At 38.0% G+C, this 17226-nt stretch overlaps 1 protein-coding gene across 6 annotated transcripts in view; it reads right to left on the reverse strand.

Moving 5' to 3' along the window:
- The window catches only part of LOC150087215 (tyrosine-protein phosphatase Lar-like), a 1652393-nt gene that overhangs the window by 229901 nt on the left and 1405266 nt on the right, over window positions 1-17226 (reverse strand). For 3 of the 6 annotated variants that reach the window (XM_090371077.1, XM_090371081.1, XM_090371079.1), the window contains one exon: window positions 14424-14673. In XM_090371077.1, the coding sequence (XP_090227203.1) occupies window positions 14424-14673 (250 nt within the window). The remainder of the gene's footprint in view (window positions 1-14423; window positions 14674-17226) is intronic. The other 3 variants (XM_090371082.1, XM_090371080.1, XM_090371078.1) reach the window with 1 other exon arrangement.

Here is a 17226-nt window from a genome sequence, read left to right on the forward strand (position 1 = left end):
GCGATACTCGACATCTGTCAGACACTGTGCAAACTACTAGCTTGAGGTAGTTCACAGTTTCAACATAACCACAGTTTAAACATGATCAAAGTTTCAACATAACCACAGTTTAAACATGATCAAAGTTTCAACATTACTTATTAAGTTGTTTGGACCTAACTACCTTAATGAACGGAACTGTTACGTATTTCTTTTGGCCTAGGGGCTCCGTGAAAAATTACTGAGACCCTATGGGCGCTGTGAACTGATAAAGTTTGGGAACCTCTGTTATAAGGATATTATGTCTATAAGTGTCTTCAAGGGATGGTTGATTGGTTGTGAAGGCAGAAAAATCTATAACTCAGAGAACCTCATAATCACATAGTGACATTAGGGAGAAGAGATATGTTTAGGTTATGAAAGTTTTTCCACTGTTTCATTTAGTTTATAAAGTTTAATTAATCAGAAATGTCTTTAAATTAATGGTAAATGTCAATCTCCAAATATAAAAAAATTATTATTATTATTATTAATAAAAAAATAAACATTTTTTAAAATACAAAACAAAATGTTCCTCTAAATACCTTCTGAATTGACAATGGTACAGTTGTCAATGTAGAATAATTACATTCATTAAACATTTTCATCTTATATTTTAACACATATATTGCCCATTGCTGCCTTGCAAATGAATTTAATATTATGGAAATCATAGTGCCATCAAACTAATTTCATGAAATGCACACATCAAATGTTGCTAAATATGAATTACTGTAGATATTCACATTCCAGTAGAAAGCAATCCCATTTGAATATATTATGATATCCAAAGAGATATTGGAATTGTGTATTCAAAAGACCATGATTCAGGATCAAATGTACCATGAAAGACATTTCACAATACAGGAGAGAAAGTTGAAATGCAAGGCAGTCCAGCATAACAAGAGACATAGTCACTAGTATAACAAAATGAAACATGTATTCATCACATTCTAATTTCTTCATTCTAGATCATGTCCGGTTTTTAAAACGGGATATGATCAAGCAAGGAGGATGTGTGTGTGTGTGTGTGTGTGCGCGCGTGTGTGTGTGCGTGCGTGTGTGTGTGCGTGTGTGTGTGTGTGTGTGTTAGGTGCCTAGGGGGTCAAGAAATTAGGTGCCGACTCCACATTCTGATGGGAGTCTACGAGAGCTTGAGGTGTGGGTAAATGCACTCAAAGAAATTAATATGACAGGCCCATCAAGCTCATCAGCTCTCAATGGCAGAGCTGACTCTTGTGCATTGGGCAACAGAGAGGCAATCTCCAAGGCAGAGTGCACTGGTCCCAAACGAACTAGTTATTGTGGGTGACTCTATAAATACAAATAAATACATATCAGGAAGATGGGGAATATACTATGCAAGAAGGATAGGTGGAACAGGACCAGGGTATGTCTGCCAGGGGCAAAAGTTGATGATGTTCTAGAGTAGATGTCATCTTTTAAGGGCACAAAAGGTGATATTGTTGTACATGTTGGATTTACTCAACGAGTAGAGGTCAATGTTGAAAAAAAGTCATGAGTTAAGTGTTGAATGTGAAAGAGTCTGCAATTCTGACAAGACACAATAGGAGGAGGTATATGATGAGAGCCTTGTCGATAAATTGTTGTTGACAGGAGAGACTGCTTCTACAGGGATGGGAACACTTAAATAGAAGGGTGCAAGAATATTTGCTGATGCTATCGAGGCAGTGTTAGGTGGGTCATAAAACTGCTAGCTTGGGGGGAGATGCACAGACTAAAATGCTAACAGTGGCCACATGCAAAGGCAAAAGTGATTCTTGCACTGCTTCTATTGGAATGAGCAGCAGCATGGAAAGCAAGGCAATGGAGATTTCCAGAAGTCACAGTGAAACAAATAAATACATGGACTGTGTTAGGGTAACTAAGAGTAGAAACAGGTGCATGTATACTTGCATGTACATCAATGCTAGAAGTATAGTTAATAAATTTGATGAACTTGAAGTCCTAGTCAAGACATCAAAGACAGATATTGTTGGGATATCAGAGACGTGGTGTCACACAGATATAAGCAGTGCAGAATTGGAATTTGGGGAGTACAGTGTGTACAGAAAAGATAGACATGACAGGAAGGGAGGAGGGGTTATTCTGTTAGTTAAGAAACACAAAATCTAAGGAAGTGTATTCAATTTATGTTGATAGACAATGCAATGTTGAGTCTGTTTGGTATGACTTAAGCACTGGAAAAGAAAAAAATGAGAATAGGTGCATGTTATAGGCCTAATCTGAAGAGTATAATGAGCAATTGTGCTGAGAAATAGAGTGGTCCAGTAAATCAGAATGAAGGATAATGGAAGATTTTAACTTTACGGATATTGACTGGAACTTGTGGATTGGTCACTTGCACACTAGCAAGATTTTTTTGATTTATTGGATGACTGTTTTCTACAGCAGCATGTTCGAGAGCCAACCAGAGGGAATAATACTCTTGATCTGATTATGAGCAGTGATTATTCGTGCATTAAGAATTTCCAGATAAAGGAACCACTGGGTAACAGTGATCACAATGCACTGATAGGGGAATTACTTAAAAATGTAACTACCATCAAGCCTAAAGGGAAGGGCGTTTGCTTTAGTAAAGGTGACTACAGGGGTCTCAGACAGATTTTAAATTCTGTACAGTGGGATCAACTGATGATGTTACCAGTGTTGAATTCTAAATGGGAAGCCTTCAGGGATTCAATCTTGGAGGCTACTAGGCTTTTCACTCCAAATAAGATATACTATTCAAGGTTCAGGCCTACAAGGATGTCAGATGAATTAATGAGGGTTGTGGCAGAGAAGGGAAAATGCATGGGATGCATATAAATTATCAAGTGACACAGAAGCCTATGGCAGATATAACCTTGTCTGTAATCAAGTCACAAAGGAGGTTAGGCATGTGAAGGCAGATTACAAGAAATCTTTGGCAAATGATGCAAAGAAAAACAGCAAAAAGTTCTTTACTTATATAAACTCAAGAAGGAAAGGGATGAATCAGATTGAACGATTTAACACGGATGGGTTGACAACTGATGACCATGCTCAGGTAGCTGATAAACTGAATGAGTATTTTGCATCTAAATTCACACAAGGAGTTATTCAATGAGGGAAATGCCAGAAGTTTATCAATTTCTAACAGGGATCTAGGTGATTTTGTAATAACTAAGAGCAAAGTGGAGAAGAAATTGTTGAAGTTAAAGGAAGGAACTTGGAGTGGACAGGATCTATCCAGTTTTATTAAAGGGGGTAGCAAAGTCAGTAAGCAAACCCTTAACCATAATTATGAGATCTTAATTGGACTCAGGGGAAATCCCCATATACTGGATATGTGCAAATGTATCACCAATTCACAAAGAGAGGTTCAAAAGGTGACATAACTAACTATAGATCTGCTAGACTAACTTGTATTCTTGGGAAAATAATGGCATCACTAGTTAAAGAAGAATTGCAGGATCATCTAGATGAGACTGCAGTAATAGTTAAGACACAGCATGGGTTTGTTAAAGGGAGGTCTTGACTGACTAATTTGATTGGATACTATCATGTGGTCAAAAAGGAACTGGATGCAAAAAATAATTTTGATATCATATACATGGATTTCTGGAAAGCTTTTGATACTGTTGCACATGGAAGATTGCTGTACTAATTTGAGAGGTATGAAATAATGGTAAGTTGCTACAACAGATAAAGGGATGGTTGAGTGGGAGAGGACAGAGAGTTGTAATCAATGGACACTGCTCTTAGCATTAGTAGAGGCATATGATGCAAGAAAGCAAGCTTATGCAGCATCAGCCACAAAAAAAAAAAAAAAAAACTACTCGCATCTCACCCCTCCGTTCATTAGAAATACTTGTCCAGCCGAGCCTTAAATTTATTTAGGCTATCAACTTCCACAACAAGGGATGGAAGTCTGTTTTACCAACCAACTACCCGCTGACTAAAGGCAAATTTCTGCGCATCTATCCTACATCTGTCTTTTCTCAATTTGAATTTATGCCCTCTCAGGTGATTGTTCTGAGCAAGAGGGAGAATCCCATCGGCATTGAGAATTCTAAAACCATTCAAGGCTTTATATACCTCTATCAGATCACCTCACAAGTGCCTAGTCTTCAGACACTGTAATTTGCAAAACTTAAGCCTTTCTTCGTAAGAGCAACCCTTTGTTCCATTCACTAATCTTGTAGCCCTTCTCTGTACTCGTTCCAGCAACTCTACATCTTTCTTGAAATGAGGCCTCCACACCTGTATACAGTACTCAAGGTGTGGCCTGACCATTACCTTATACAAGGAATTAATCTCCTCCTTATTCCTGCTAGAAAAATTCCTGTATATCATTGACAAGACACCATGAGCTACTCTTGCAGACCATCTGCACTGCTCAGAAAACTTCTAATTTGCCTGCACAATTACCCCCAGGTCATTTTCATTCTCTACCACTGTCTGTGTAGTACCACAGAGGTGATACGTTGCTCTGGTCATCACGCAACACAGCGGCAACCCCCATGGCAGAATGCACTGGTCCCACAGGAACTAGTAGTTGTTGGTGACTATTGTCAGGGAAACGGGGTACATGCTTTGTGAAAAGGATAGGTGGATCAGGAACAGGGTATATCTGCCAGGGGCAAAGGTTGATGACGTAGAGCGGATATCATCTTTTAAGGGCAAAAAAGGTGATATTGTTGTACACGTTGGCACTAATGATATTAAGAGCAGGAGACCGGCAGAATTACTTAACAAGTACAGGTCACTGTTGAAAAAAAGTCGTGAATTAGGGTTGAATTTGAAAGTGTCTGCAATTCTGCACAGGCAGGATAGAAGGGAGTATATGATGAGAGCCTTGTTGATCAATTCGGCCCTGGAAAGTTTGTGCAAGGCTCAAGGGGGAGAATTTTTTTCACCCAGGTCTGTATTTGTTAAGAGGAGAGACAGGGAGGGATACACTTAAATAGAAAGGGTGCAAGAATATTTGCTGATGCTATCGAGGCAGTGTTAGGTGGGTCGGAAAACTGCTAGCTTGAGGGGATACAAGGACTAATAGATTAACAGTAGCCACTGGCAGAGGTGAAAGTGATTCTTGCACTGCTTCTATTGGAATGAGCAGAAGCCTGGAAAATAAGATGCAGGATATTTCAGAGACTGCTTGGAGTCATTGCGGTACAAGTAAACACATAGGTTGTGTTAGGGTAGCTAAGAAAAAGAACAGGAGCATGTATACTTGCATGTACACCAATGCTAGGAGTTTGGTAAATAAATTTCATGAATTTGAGGAATTGCTCAAAACATCAAAGGCAGATATTGTTGGGATATCAGAGACGTGATGTTGTTTTTGGTTTTTAGGAGCATTAGCAACTAAGGCCATATTGCTCCGGGATTATGCGGTGGTCATTCCCTTGACCTTTCCGCATCCTCCGTATTTGGTGGTGACGGGCTCGAACCCCGGTCTAATCACGTAGTGTGTGCTACGCACTGCTGTTCCTTCCCACCTGGCTACGGAGGCACCTCCAGAGACGTGATGTCACACAGATATAAGGAATGCAGAACTGGAATTTGCAGAGTACAATGCACACAGAAAGGATAGACAGGATAGGAAGGAAGGAGGGGTTATGCTATTAGTTAAGAAACACATAAAATTCCAAAGAAGTGAAGCCAATCAACATCGCTGGACAGTGTTGAGTCAGTTTGATGTGACATAAGCACTGGGAGATCAAAATTGAGAGTAGGAGTGTGCTACAGGCCTAATGACTCTGATGAGTATAATAAGAAACTGTACAGGGAAATAGAGTGGGCCAGTAAATCAGAGAGTCTTATAATGGGGGATTTTAATTTCCCAGATATTGACTGGAATTTGTGGGTTGGTCACTCATACACTAGCAAGGCTTTTGTGGATTTATTGGATGATTGTTTTCTAAATCAGCATGTTCGGTAGGCAAACATAGGGAGTAATACTCTTGATCTGATTATCAGTAGTGATTCTTCATGCATTAAGAATCTACAGATAAAGGAACCACTAGGTAGCAGTGATCACCGTGTGCTGAAGTGGGATTTACTCAAAGAGGTAACTACCATCAGGGGTAAAGGGACGGATTTTTGCTTTTGTAAAGGCGAGTACGATGGTCTGAGACAGTATTTAAATTCTATACAGGGGACCAACTGATGATGTTACGAACAACAAATTCAAAATGGGAAGCATTCAAAGAACTTATCTTGGAAGCTACTAGGGTTTACATACCAACTAAGAAATATTGTTAAATGTTTAGGCCTAAATGGATGTCAGATGAACTAATGAGACATATGGCAGAGAAGAAAAATGCATGATACACATATAAATTAATGGGTGACATGGAAGCCTATGATAGATATAAGCTGGTCTGTAACCAAGTTACAAAGGAGTTTAGGCAGGCAAAGGCAGATTACGAGAACTCTTTGGCAAAGGATGCAAAGAAAAACAGGAAAGAGTATTTTACTTATGTAAACTCTAGAAGGAAAGAGATGAATCAGATTAGTCCATTTGATATCGATGGTTCAACTGTTGATGATCCTGCTCAGGTAGCTAAGAAACTAAATGAATATTTTGCATCGACATTCACACATGAGGAGTTATTCAGCGAGGGGAATGCCAGAGGTGTATTCAACTCTGGCAGTAAGCTAGATAATCTTGTAATAACTGAGAGTAAAGGGGAGGAGAAATTATTGGAAATTATTGAAGATAAACACAAGAAAAGCACCCGGGGTGGATGGGATCTATCCAGTTATATTGAAGGAGGCAGCAAAGAATTAAGCAAATTCTTAGCCATAATTGTGGGAGTTTCCTTGGACTCAAGGGAGGTACCCATAGACTGGAGAAATGCAAATATTACCCCAATTCACAAGGGTGGATCAAAGGCTGACACAAGTAATTATGGACCTGTGAGTTTAACTTCTGTTCCACGAAAATTAATGGAGGCACTGATTAAATAAGCACTGAGGATCATCTAGACAAGACTTCAGTAAAAGCTCAAACACAGCATTGTTAAGGGAAAGTCTTGCCTGACCAATTTGATTGGATACTATGATGCAGTCACAAGAGAACTGGATGCAGGGAATAACTTTGATATTATATATTTGGAACTTAGAAAGGCTTTTGATACTGTTGCACAAATTGGAGCAGTGCGGCATTGGAGGAAAATTGCTCCTATGGATAAATGGATGGTTGAGGGGGAGAAGACAGAGAGTAGTAATCAATGGACACTGCTCATCTTGAACTAATGTTATTAGTGGAGTCCCTCAGAGTTCACTGTTGGGTCCATTATTGTTTTCTGCATTTATAAATAATATTGATGATGGTATATCAAGCTTAATGTCCAAGTTTGCAAACGATACAAAGGTTGGTAGTGTTGTTAAGGACACTACTCACGCTATGCTGCTGCAACAGGAAATGGAAAAGGTTTGAGCAGATGTGATGAGAGGTGACAAATGAAGTTTAACATTGACAAATGTAAAGACTACATATGGGAAACAGTAACCCCAGAGTAATGTATCAACTCTGTGGTACTACACTGACAGTGGCAGAGAATGAAAAGGACCTGGGGGTTGTGCAGGCAGATATGAAGTTCTCTGAGCAGTGCAGACGGGCTGCAAGAGTAGCTCATGGTGACTTGTCAATGATATACAGGAATTTTTCTAGCAGTGAAAAGGAGGTGATTATTCCCTTGTATAATGCAATGGTCAAGCCACACCTTGAGTACTGTATACAGGTCTAGAGTCCTCATTTCAAGAAGGATGTAGAGCTGAGTACAGAGAAGGGCAACAAGATTAGTGAATGGAACAAAGAGTTGCTCACACAAAGAAAGGCTTAAGTTTTGCATATAACAGTATCTGGAGACTAGGCACCGGCGAGGTGTATAAAGGCTTGAATGGTTTGAGCATGCTCAATGCCGATGGGATTCTTCCTCTTTCTCAGCATAATCACCTGAGAGGGCATAAATTCAGATTGAGGAAAGACAGATGTAGGATAGATGTGCGGAAATTTGCCTTTAGCCAGCTGGGAGCTGTTGGTGGAACAGACCTCCATCCCTTGTTGTGGAAGTTGATAGCCTAAATAACTTTAAGACTGAGCTGGACAGGTATTTGGAACAAATGTAGGGATGAAATGGGAACGTTTTTTTTTTTTTTTTTTTTTTTTGGCTGATGCTGCATAAGCTTGCTTTCTTGCATCATATGCCTCTACTAATGCTAATTCTAATGATCTGTTGTTACTGTTTCCCAAATGTAGTACCTTACATTTGTCAATATTAAACTTCATTTGCCACCTCTCAGCCATCTGCTAAATCTTTCCAGATCCTGTTGCAGCAGCATAGCATCAGTAGTGTCCTTAACAACCTCTTCCAACCTTTGTATAGTCTTTAAACTTGGGCATTAAGCATGATATACCATCATCAATATCATTTATAAATAGAGAAAACGATGATGGACCCAACACTGAACCCTTAGGGACTCCATTAATAACATTAGTCCACGATGAGCAGTGTCCATTGATTACCACTCTCTGTCTTCTCCCCGCAACCAACCCTTTATCCATAGCAGCAATATGCCTCCAATGCCACACTGCTCCAATTTGTGCAGCAGTCTTCCATGTGCAACAGTATCAAAAGCCTTTCTAAAATCCAAATATATAATATCAAAGTTATTCCCTCCATCTAGTTCTTTTGTGACTGCATCATTGTATCCAATCGAATTGGTCACGCAATACATTCTTATCTACCTGCACAATTACGCCCAGGTCTTTTTCATTCTCTATCACTGTCCTTAACAAAACCATGCTGGTCTGAGCTATAACGGAAACCTTGTCTAGATGATCCTGCAGTGCTTCTTTAACCAGTGCCTCCATTAATTTTCCTGGAACAGAAGTTAAACTCACAGGTCTATAATTACTTGTGTCAGCCTTTAATCCTCCTTTGTGAATTGGGGTCACATTTGCATATCTCCATCTATGGTTACCTCCCTTGAGTCCAAGGAAGCTCTCACAATTATGGCTAAGAGTTTGCTTAATTCTTTGCTGCCTCCTTTAATATAACTGGATAGATCCCATCCATCCCAGGTATTTTTCTTGTGTTTATCTGCAACAATTTCTCCTCCACTTTCCTCTCAGTTATTACAAAATCATCTAGCACACTGCCAGAGTTTACTTCACCTTTGGCATTCCCCTTCCTGAATAACTCCTCATGTGTGAATGTAGATGCAAAATACTCGTTTAGTTTTTTTGCCACCTGACCAGGATCCTCAACTTTTGAACCATCAATATCCAGTTGACCAATCTGATTCATCCCTTTCCTTCTACAGTTTCCATAGGTAAAGAACTCTTTTCTGTTTTTCTTTGCATCCTTTGCCAAGGATTTCTCATAATCTGCCTTTGCCTGCCTAATCTCATTTGTGACTTGGATACAGACCAGGTTATATCTATCACAGGCTTCCATGTCACCCATTAATTTATTTGTATATCATACATTTTTCTTCTCTGCCATGTGTCTCATTAGTTCATCTGACATCCATTTAGGCCTAAACCTTGAACAATATTTCTTCTTGGTATGTAAAGCCTAGTAGCTTCCAAGATAAGTTCTTTGAATGCTTCGCATTTTTAATTTGCTGTTGGTAACATCATCAGTTGGTCCCACTGTATAGAATTTAAAAATTGTCTCAGACCATCGTAGTCTCCTTTTCGAAAGCAAAAACCCTTTCCTTTTCCTCCTGATGGTAGTTACTTCTTTGAGTAAATCCAACTTCAGCACACTGTGATTACTGCCACCTAGTGGTTCCTTTATCTGCAGATTCTTAATGCACGAAGAATCGCTACTGATAATCAGATCAAGAGTATTACTCCCTCTAGTTGCCTCCAAAATATGCTGATCTAGAAAACAATCATCCAATAAATCCACAAAAGCCTTGCTAGTGTATGAGTGACCAACCCGCAAATTCCAGTCAATATCTGGGAAATTAAAATCCCCCATTATGAGACTCTCAGATTTACTGGCCCACTCTGTTTCCCTGTACAGTTTCTTATTATACTCATCAGAGTCATTAGGCCTATAGCACAGTCCTATTCTCAATTTTGATCTCCCAATGCTTATGTCACACCAAACTATCTCAACACTGCACTGTCCAGCGATGTCGACTGGCTTCACTTCCTTGGATTTTATGTGTTTCTTAACTAATAGCATAACCCCTCCTCCCTTCCTATCCTGTCTATCCTTTCCGTACACATTGTACTCCCCAAATTCCAGTTCTGCATTCCTTATATCTGATATCCCAACAATATCTGCCTTTAATGTTTTGAGCAATACCTCAAATTTATTTACCAAACTCCTATCATTGGTGTACATGCAAGTATACATGCACCTGTTCCTATTCTTAGCTACCCTAACACAAACCATGTGTTTACTTGTACTGCAATGACCCCCAGCAATCTTGAAATACCCTGAATCTTGTTTTCCAAGCTGCTGCTCATTCCAATAGAAGCAGTGCAAGAATCAGTTTCACCTGCCAGTGGCTATTGTTAATCTATTAGCCCTTGTATTCCCCCAAACTAGCAGTTTTCCGACCCACCTAATACTGCCTTGATAGCATCAGCAAATATTCTTGCCCCCTTTCTATTTAATGGTATCTCATCCCTGTAGAAGCAGTCTCTCCTGTTAACAAGTATAGACCAAGCTGAAAAAAATTCTACCGCTTGAGCCTTGCACAATCTTTCCAGGTACTTTCAAATTCAACCCTAATTCACGGCTTGTTTTCAACAGTGATGTGTACTCGTTAAGTAATTCCGCCGAATTGCTACTCTTAATATCATTAGTGCCAACGCGTGCAACAAATTAACTTTTTGTACTCTTTAAAGATGATATCCGCTCTACAATGTCATCAACCTTTGCCCTTGGCAGACATACCCTGGTCCTGTTCCACCTATCCTTCCCTAACAATAGAGTCACCAATTACTAGTTCTAGTTTGTGTGTGACCAGCGCATTCTGCCTTAGGGGGTTGCTGTTGTGTTGCATGATGACCAAGTGCAAGCTCTGGCGGCACCTCAGTAGCCAGGTGGGCAGGAGCAGCAGTGTGTAGCACAAGCTTCTTGATTAGACTGGGGTTCGAGCCCGTGCCCACCAAATACGGAGGATGTGGAAAGGTCAAGAAATGACCACCGCATATCCCCGGAGCAATATGGCCTTAATTGCTAATGCTCCTAAAAGCCAAATAATAACAGCAAGCTCGGGCATTGATGTAAGCAGCTGAGAGCTTGATGTGCCCCTCAATTTAGATCCTTCGAGGGCATCCACCCTGTCCTTCAAGCTCTCATATAGGCCCATAACAACGCTGAGTTGTCGCCTGATTTCCTTACACTCCTTACATCGTGCACACACACAAAGACATCCCCCATGGCAATATCATGTCCCATACCCGATTGCTCCACAAACATCAAATAAGCAGTGCATTTTAAAAGGCTGTGATTAAGAGGGCAACTGTCCCCTTTAGTTCTCCCCTGAGCCACAGCACTCCCATTAGCTTGAGTCTTTTGCTTTGCTGCTCTGGTCTGAGTCATGATTTCGATTTAATTTCAATAAAATTTCAATTTCAGTACAAAATTATAATTCTAAACTTGTATCCCAACACAGTTATAACGCTGTATATATTTTTCAATATCGAGTATTATCTATGAGTTCCATTTATATAACTTCCGTATCAAGTTATGTATTAATTAATTATGTTACGTTTGTAAAATCTAAGTCGTTATATGTATTTAGTTAAAAAGTGCAATTTAATTGACAATGAAGTTTAACAACATTAATATATTTTACTGATTAATTGACAATATTATATTGTATACTATACTATACTAAGCTAATGCTATATAGTTCGGTATATAACGTTGTATCGTATAACAATGGCGGCAATTTACGAATGGTAAATCTACAGACACTTAAGTATTAATTAACTTCCAAATCTCGCTATCTCAATTCAGGATAAACTAAGGATCCTGACCTGGTCTATAAGTTACTTATAGAAAATAATTAAATATAACAATTGGTCAATAAAGCGGTTAAATATGGCTAAAAAACTTCTCGTTCAGTGGAGTTGCAACGTAACATGTGGATTTGATACCCTTACCAATACTAAGTAATACCTACAAAATCTCTATCTAAGTTAAACTTTAAACTAAGTATCGTAACTAGGAATATAAAGCTACTCTAGAAAATAAGTTAATATGCCAATTTAAGCTAATAAAACAGAAAAAACTTCTCTATTCCAGGAGCAGTAAAAACTTTGCCTGCACAAGGCTACTCTTCTTCTCAATTCCCAGTAATAACATTTCCACTAATAACATTTGTCCACTCTTCATGGACAAATGTTATTAGTGGAGTTCCCCAGGGTTCGGTGCTGGGCCGATTGTTGCTTTGTGTATTCAATGATATTGATGAAAGTATATCAGGATAAATGTCCAAGTTTGCAGATGATGCAAAGGTTGGAAGGGTTGTTAACGATAGTAAAGACAGTATGCTAATCCATCTGGATTTAGACAAGTTGGGCAAATGGGCTAAGAAGTGGCAAGTGAAGTTTAACATTGACAAATGCAAAGTACTCCATATGGGTAGCAATAACCCAAAAGAAACATACCAACTGTGTGGTACTACCCTCAGGGAAGTGGAAAGTGAAAAAGACTTGGGGGGAATTGTGCAGTCAAATTTGAAGTTTGCTGAGCAGTGCAGATGTGCTGTCAGGGCAGGTCATGGAGTCTTGTCAATGATATTTAGGAAATTTGCTAGCAGGTACAGGGAGGTGATTATCCCGTTGTACAAGGTCTGGCCACAAATAGAGTACTGTGTACAGGTCTGGAGGCCTTATTTTAGGAAGGATGTAGATTTGTTAGAATGAGTATAAAGAAGAGCAACAAGATTGGTGAGGGGAACAAAGGGTGCTCTTACCAAGAAAGGCTTAAGTTCTGCCAATTGCAGTGCCTGGAGAGTAGGCACTTGCGAGGTGATCTCTTTGAAGTGTATAAGGCCTTGAATGGGTTGAGCAAGCTGAATGCTGATGGGATTCTTCCTCTTGCTGAGATTAAGAACCCGAGGGGGGCATAGATTCAAATTGAAGAAAGACAGTTCTATAATAGATGTGCAGAAGTTTGCGTTTAGCCAACGTGTGGTTCATTGGTGGAACTTCCATCTTTTGTTGTGTAAGTTGATAGCCTAAATAAATTTAAGGCTGAGCGGGACAGGCATTTGGAATGAATGGAGGGATGAAATGGGAAGGGGTTTTTTTTTTTTGGCTGATTCTGCCTAAGCTTGCTTTCTTTCATTGTATCCTTCTACTAATGCTAATGAGGGTTAAGTCCATTTTTAAAAAAATTCTTTAATAGTATAAATTTCCAATTTCGCATAAATGAACTTGACACATTCATGAGTGTTCTCTATTTTTTCACAATCACTATATCTTTCAATGCACCTGATCCAGCCATGAACAAGAGAATACATTCTTACATGGTGGAAACTATTTGGCATTTCACACAACTATTTTTTTTTCAACTGTGGAGGTCTGTTCATACTGTCGTTATGGTGTCATACTCACACAATTCACAGACCAAACAGATGACTTTCCCTGATTAATTAATGGAATTAATGTCTGTGTCATTCAATATACACAGAATTTAAGTAGTCAAGTTTGTGAACAATTTTGTTTGTACAGCACTTTTGTAAGTTTCAACATATGCCCCCAATTTACAAATGGTGATTCTTTGGTTATTTTAAATCATGTAAATTATTCTCACACTGTTGTCATACGTGGCTGTTGTAGATCACAGAGCATGTCCGCCAATAGCTGGTGAACTGCTATTGGCCTAACACCTTCCACAGAAAGAAATTCAATAATGCAACACTGTCTACTAAGCAAATCTATGTTGTTTTTTTTTAGCTGATGCTATATAAGCTTGCTTTCTTGCATCATGTGTCTTTGCTAATGCTAGCCATTTTTTAAACTACCATATCTGTGCTGATATCTGAAAAATATTTGTGAAACTGTCAGAAATGGGGGAAGAGGTTCAAATCTAACACTCCACTAAAGATCAGTGCTATCTAGGCTTTTAAATCAGAGGCAATATTTTTGTGGCAACCCTTGCAGAATGTGAAAATTGTACATACTACTGACAACTTTTTCAGGATACCATCTAAATTTATGAAGGCTGTAATTCACAGATTATGCACTAGATAATTGAATAGCAAATGTCAATTTAATAAAAATTAAGGAAAAGATGGGCCACACATTGATGTCAGATGCAGAATTTCTCATCTGCTGTTTTGAATTTATTCTTGTTGCTAACTTCTGTTTCATACTTCCTTCATTCCTATCACACACATGCATGCACTCACTGAAATATACAGCTTACCTCATATTCTTGAGAAAATTTAAGATTATCATTTGTTTTCAGCCTCTCAATGTGGTTACCAAGTTCCGTTACTGGTATGGGAGGGTGATTCATCATGCCTGGAGTTTGATAATTTAGACGTCTCATTTCCACTGGATCAGTGGGATGGGTAGGAAGGTCTCTTTCAGCTGTATTCATCAGAAGTTTCATAGTTGTTTCTCCACCTGGAGTCTTTGCCATTTGCCTTCGTCTATAGAAGTCAGGGAATTGCCTGTAACAATGTCATCTACTTTCTAACTATTACAGCAAACAAAAAGATAAAACAACGGAAAAAAAAAAAAAAAAAACTAAACTGCTACTAATTACAAAACAGAAAGAAAAAAAAAGACATGCAAAGCAAGAAATTAAAGGTAAAACCAAAGAAAACTACCTATTTGATCTTCCAGCCTTTAAAAAAAATTTCAGAACTATAGATGAGTACAGGTAGTTCTCGACTTTACGAGTTAAATCGTTCCTAGTGCGCGCGCTCGTAAAGTGGGAATTTATTTCTCATAAACATAATGTTAAAAAAGTGGTTATTTTCTCAACAATGAAATTAGTTAGCTAATTAGTTTATGTTTAAACAATGACTGATTTATCCAAAGAAATGAAAACATAGCCTGTAAAATTATAATAATAAAGAAATTATCCGTGACTTACAAATATTAAAGAATGTTTATTCTTTATCATCGACTAAATGCGCACTCGTTGATCACTCATTATTGGCTCGGCACTCATTGGTTTGTTGCACAAGAAGTCGTCTTCTTCAGAAATGCTTCAAGAGGCATTTGTTTCCAAGATAATCTTCTCTTTTCTTTATAAATTTCAATAGCATGCATATGCATTTTTTAACGGCATGCACAAATTGCAACTAACATGACTTGCACAGAGTAACAAGTTTAGAAAGCTTAAAAAAAAAAAAAAGAATGTAGAGAAGATTCTGAAAATTTATTTATGCTTTTTATACGATTGAAGATTTCAGTAGAGGGGTAACACATTTCACCATAATAACTTAAAAAAAAACACACACACACAATTCCAGCTAACGGTATTTTCGGAAATGAAATAACATGGAATTTATTATCTGTTTATAACTGATTCCACTAACAGAAAAGCCGAATAAACCGGAAAGTGCAAATTGTTTTTATTGTTTTATGGTCGTGACCTCCAGAAACGTGCTTTAGAAAAATATCACAAAGGCATTAAAAATTGGTTCCTATAACAGAACATACGATAACGATGAAAGTGTAGTGCATTTTAATGATTTGTATTGGTAACTAATACAATTTACACTATAAAAACAACCTTTTAGAGAGTAATATAGTGAAAATTTCAACTTCCGAGGTCGTGGAACGAATTAGCAAAAAACTATGTGTTATTGGGTTCACATTATGATATTTTCATGATATGATGGTGTCTTTGGAACGGATTAATATTGTAAAGCAGGGTATACTGTATTATATAGCTATGCACATGGTTTGGAATGCAATATTTCATCATCATCATCAGCCATTTTCAATCCACTGCAGGATGAAGGCCTCTCCAGCAACTTTCCAGTTCCTTCTGTTTTGAGCACTGGCCACCCATTTACTACCCACAAGCTCATGAATTTCATCTATCCATCTCCGCCTTTGTCTTCCAGGTTTTCTTCTAGCTCCTCTTGGATACCATTCTGTTATTTTCTTAGTCCATCTGTCATCATGTCTTCAAGCTATGTGTCCTGCCCAAGACCATTTTAGTTCTTCAGTTTTGATAAGAATGTCCTTTACTTGAGTTTTTGCCTAATCCATGTGTTTCTCTTCTTATCAAACAGTCTGATTCCCAATATAATTCGTTCCATTTTTCGCTGTGTAGTTCTCAGCTTCTCTTCCATTCTTTTTGTAAGTGCCCAAGTTTCACTTCCATAAGTCATGGTGGGGAGTATACATTGGTTCATTATTTTACGTTTCAGACAAACTGGGATATTGCTCTTCAGTATGTTGACTATTTCCTGAATGCTATCCATCCAAAATTTATTCTTTTCTTGACTTCCAGCCAGTTATCATTATTACAGCTAATAACTTGTCCCAGATAAGTATATGACTCCACCTTTTCAATTACTGCTCCTTCAATCATTATTTCCCTTTCTGTGGCATACTTGTTCATCATTACTTTTGTTTTAGCCATATGCAATATTTATGAATGTTTAACATTCATTTTTTGCAATTAATGTTCATATTTTCGATTTTGTTGATACTTGAAAAAGAAACAAAAAACTCACAAACACGGGAACTTGTAAAACTAAAACTCGTAAAGTGGGAACTGCCTGTATATAGAAAAAGTATATTTCTACAATAAAAAGGTACAGGAAGCCAAAATAATGAATAAATTAATGATTACAAAATAAATGTCATTCTTTCAAAAGAGATATTTTAAAATTTTTATTATGATTAGACTTGCAATGTGGGTGTGTGTTAAATGTAGCTCATAAAATCTGAGTTTTTGACATCATACAATTACTCACAATGCTAAAGCACATCCTATTATTATCAAAACCTATGTATTCAATCAGTTTTTTCAGAATAAACAGAAAATTCTAATTTACAAGTGTCAAGAGAAAAAGATAACACTGATATACATTTTTATTTAAAGCAGATAACATAACTTATAAAATTTTAGGTGCTGATTTCAAATTTGCACCTGATTTTGCTCTATCACAAAAAATTATTGCACAAATTGAAAAATAAAAAATGTACTATCTATAGCAATTTATACAGCTTGTTTCAATAAAAATTCACTAGGGACT

This window comes from Mastigoproctus giganteus, chromosome 4, assembly GCF_048544385.1.
Source record: "Mastigoproctus giganteus isolate SK-2022 chromosome 4, ASM4854438v1, whole genome shotgun sequence".
Lineage (NCBI taxonomy): Eukaryota > Metazoa > Arthropoda > Arachnida > Uropygi > Thelyphonidae > Mastigoproctus > Mastigoproctus giganteus.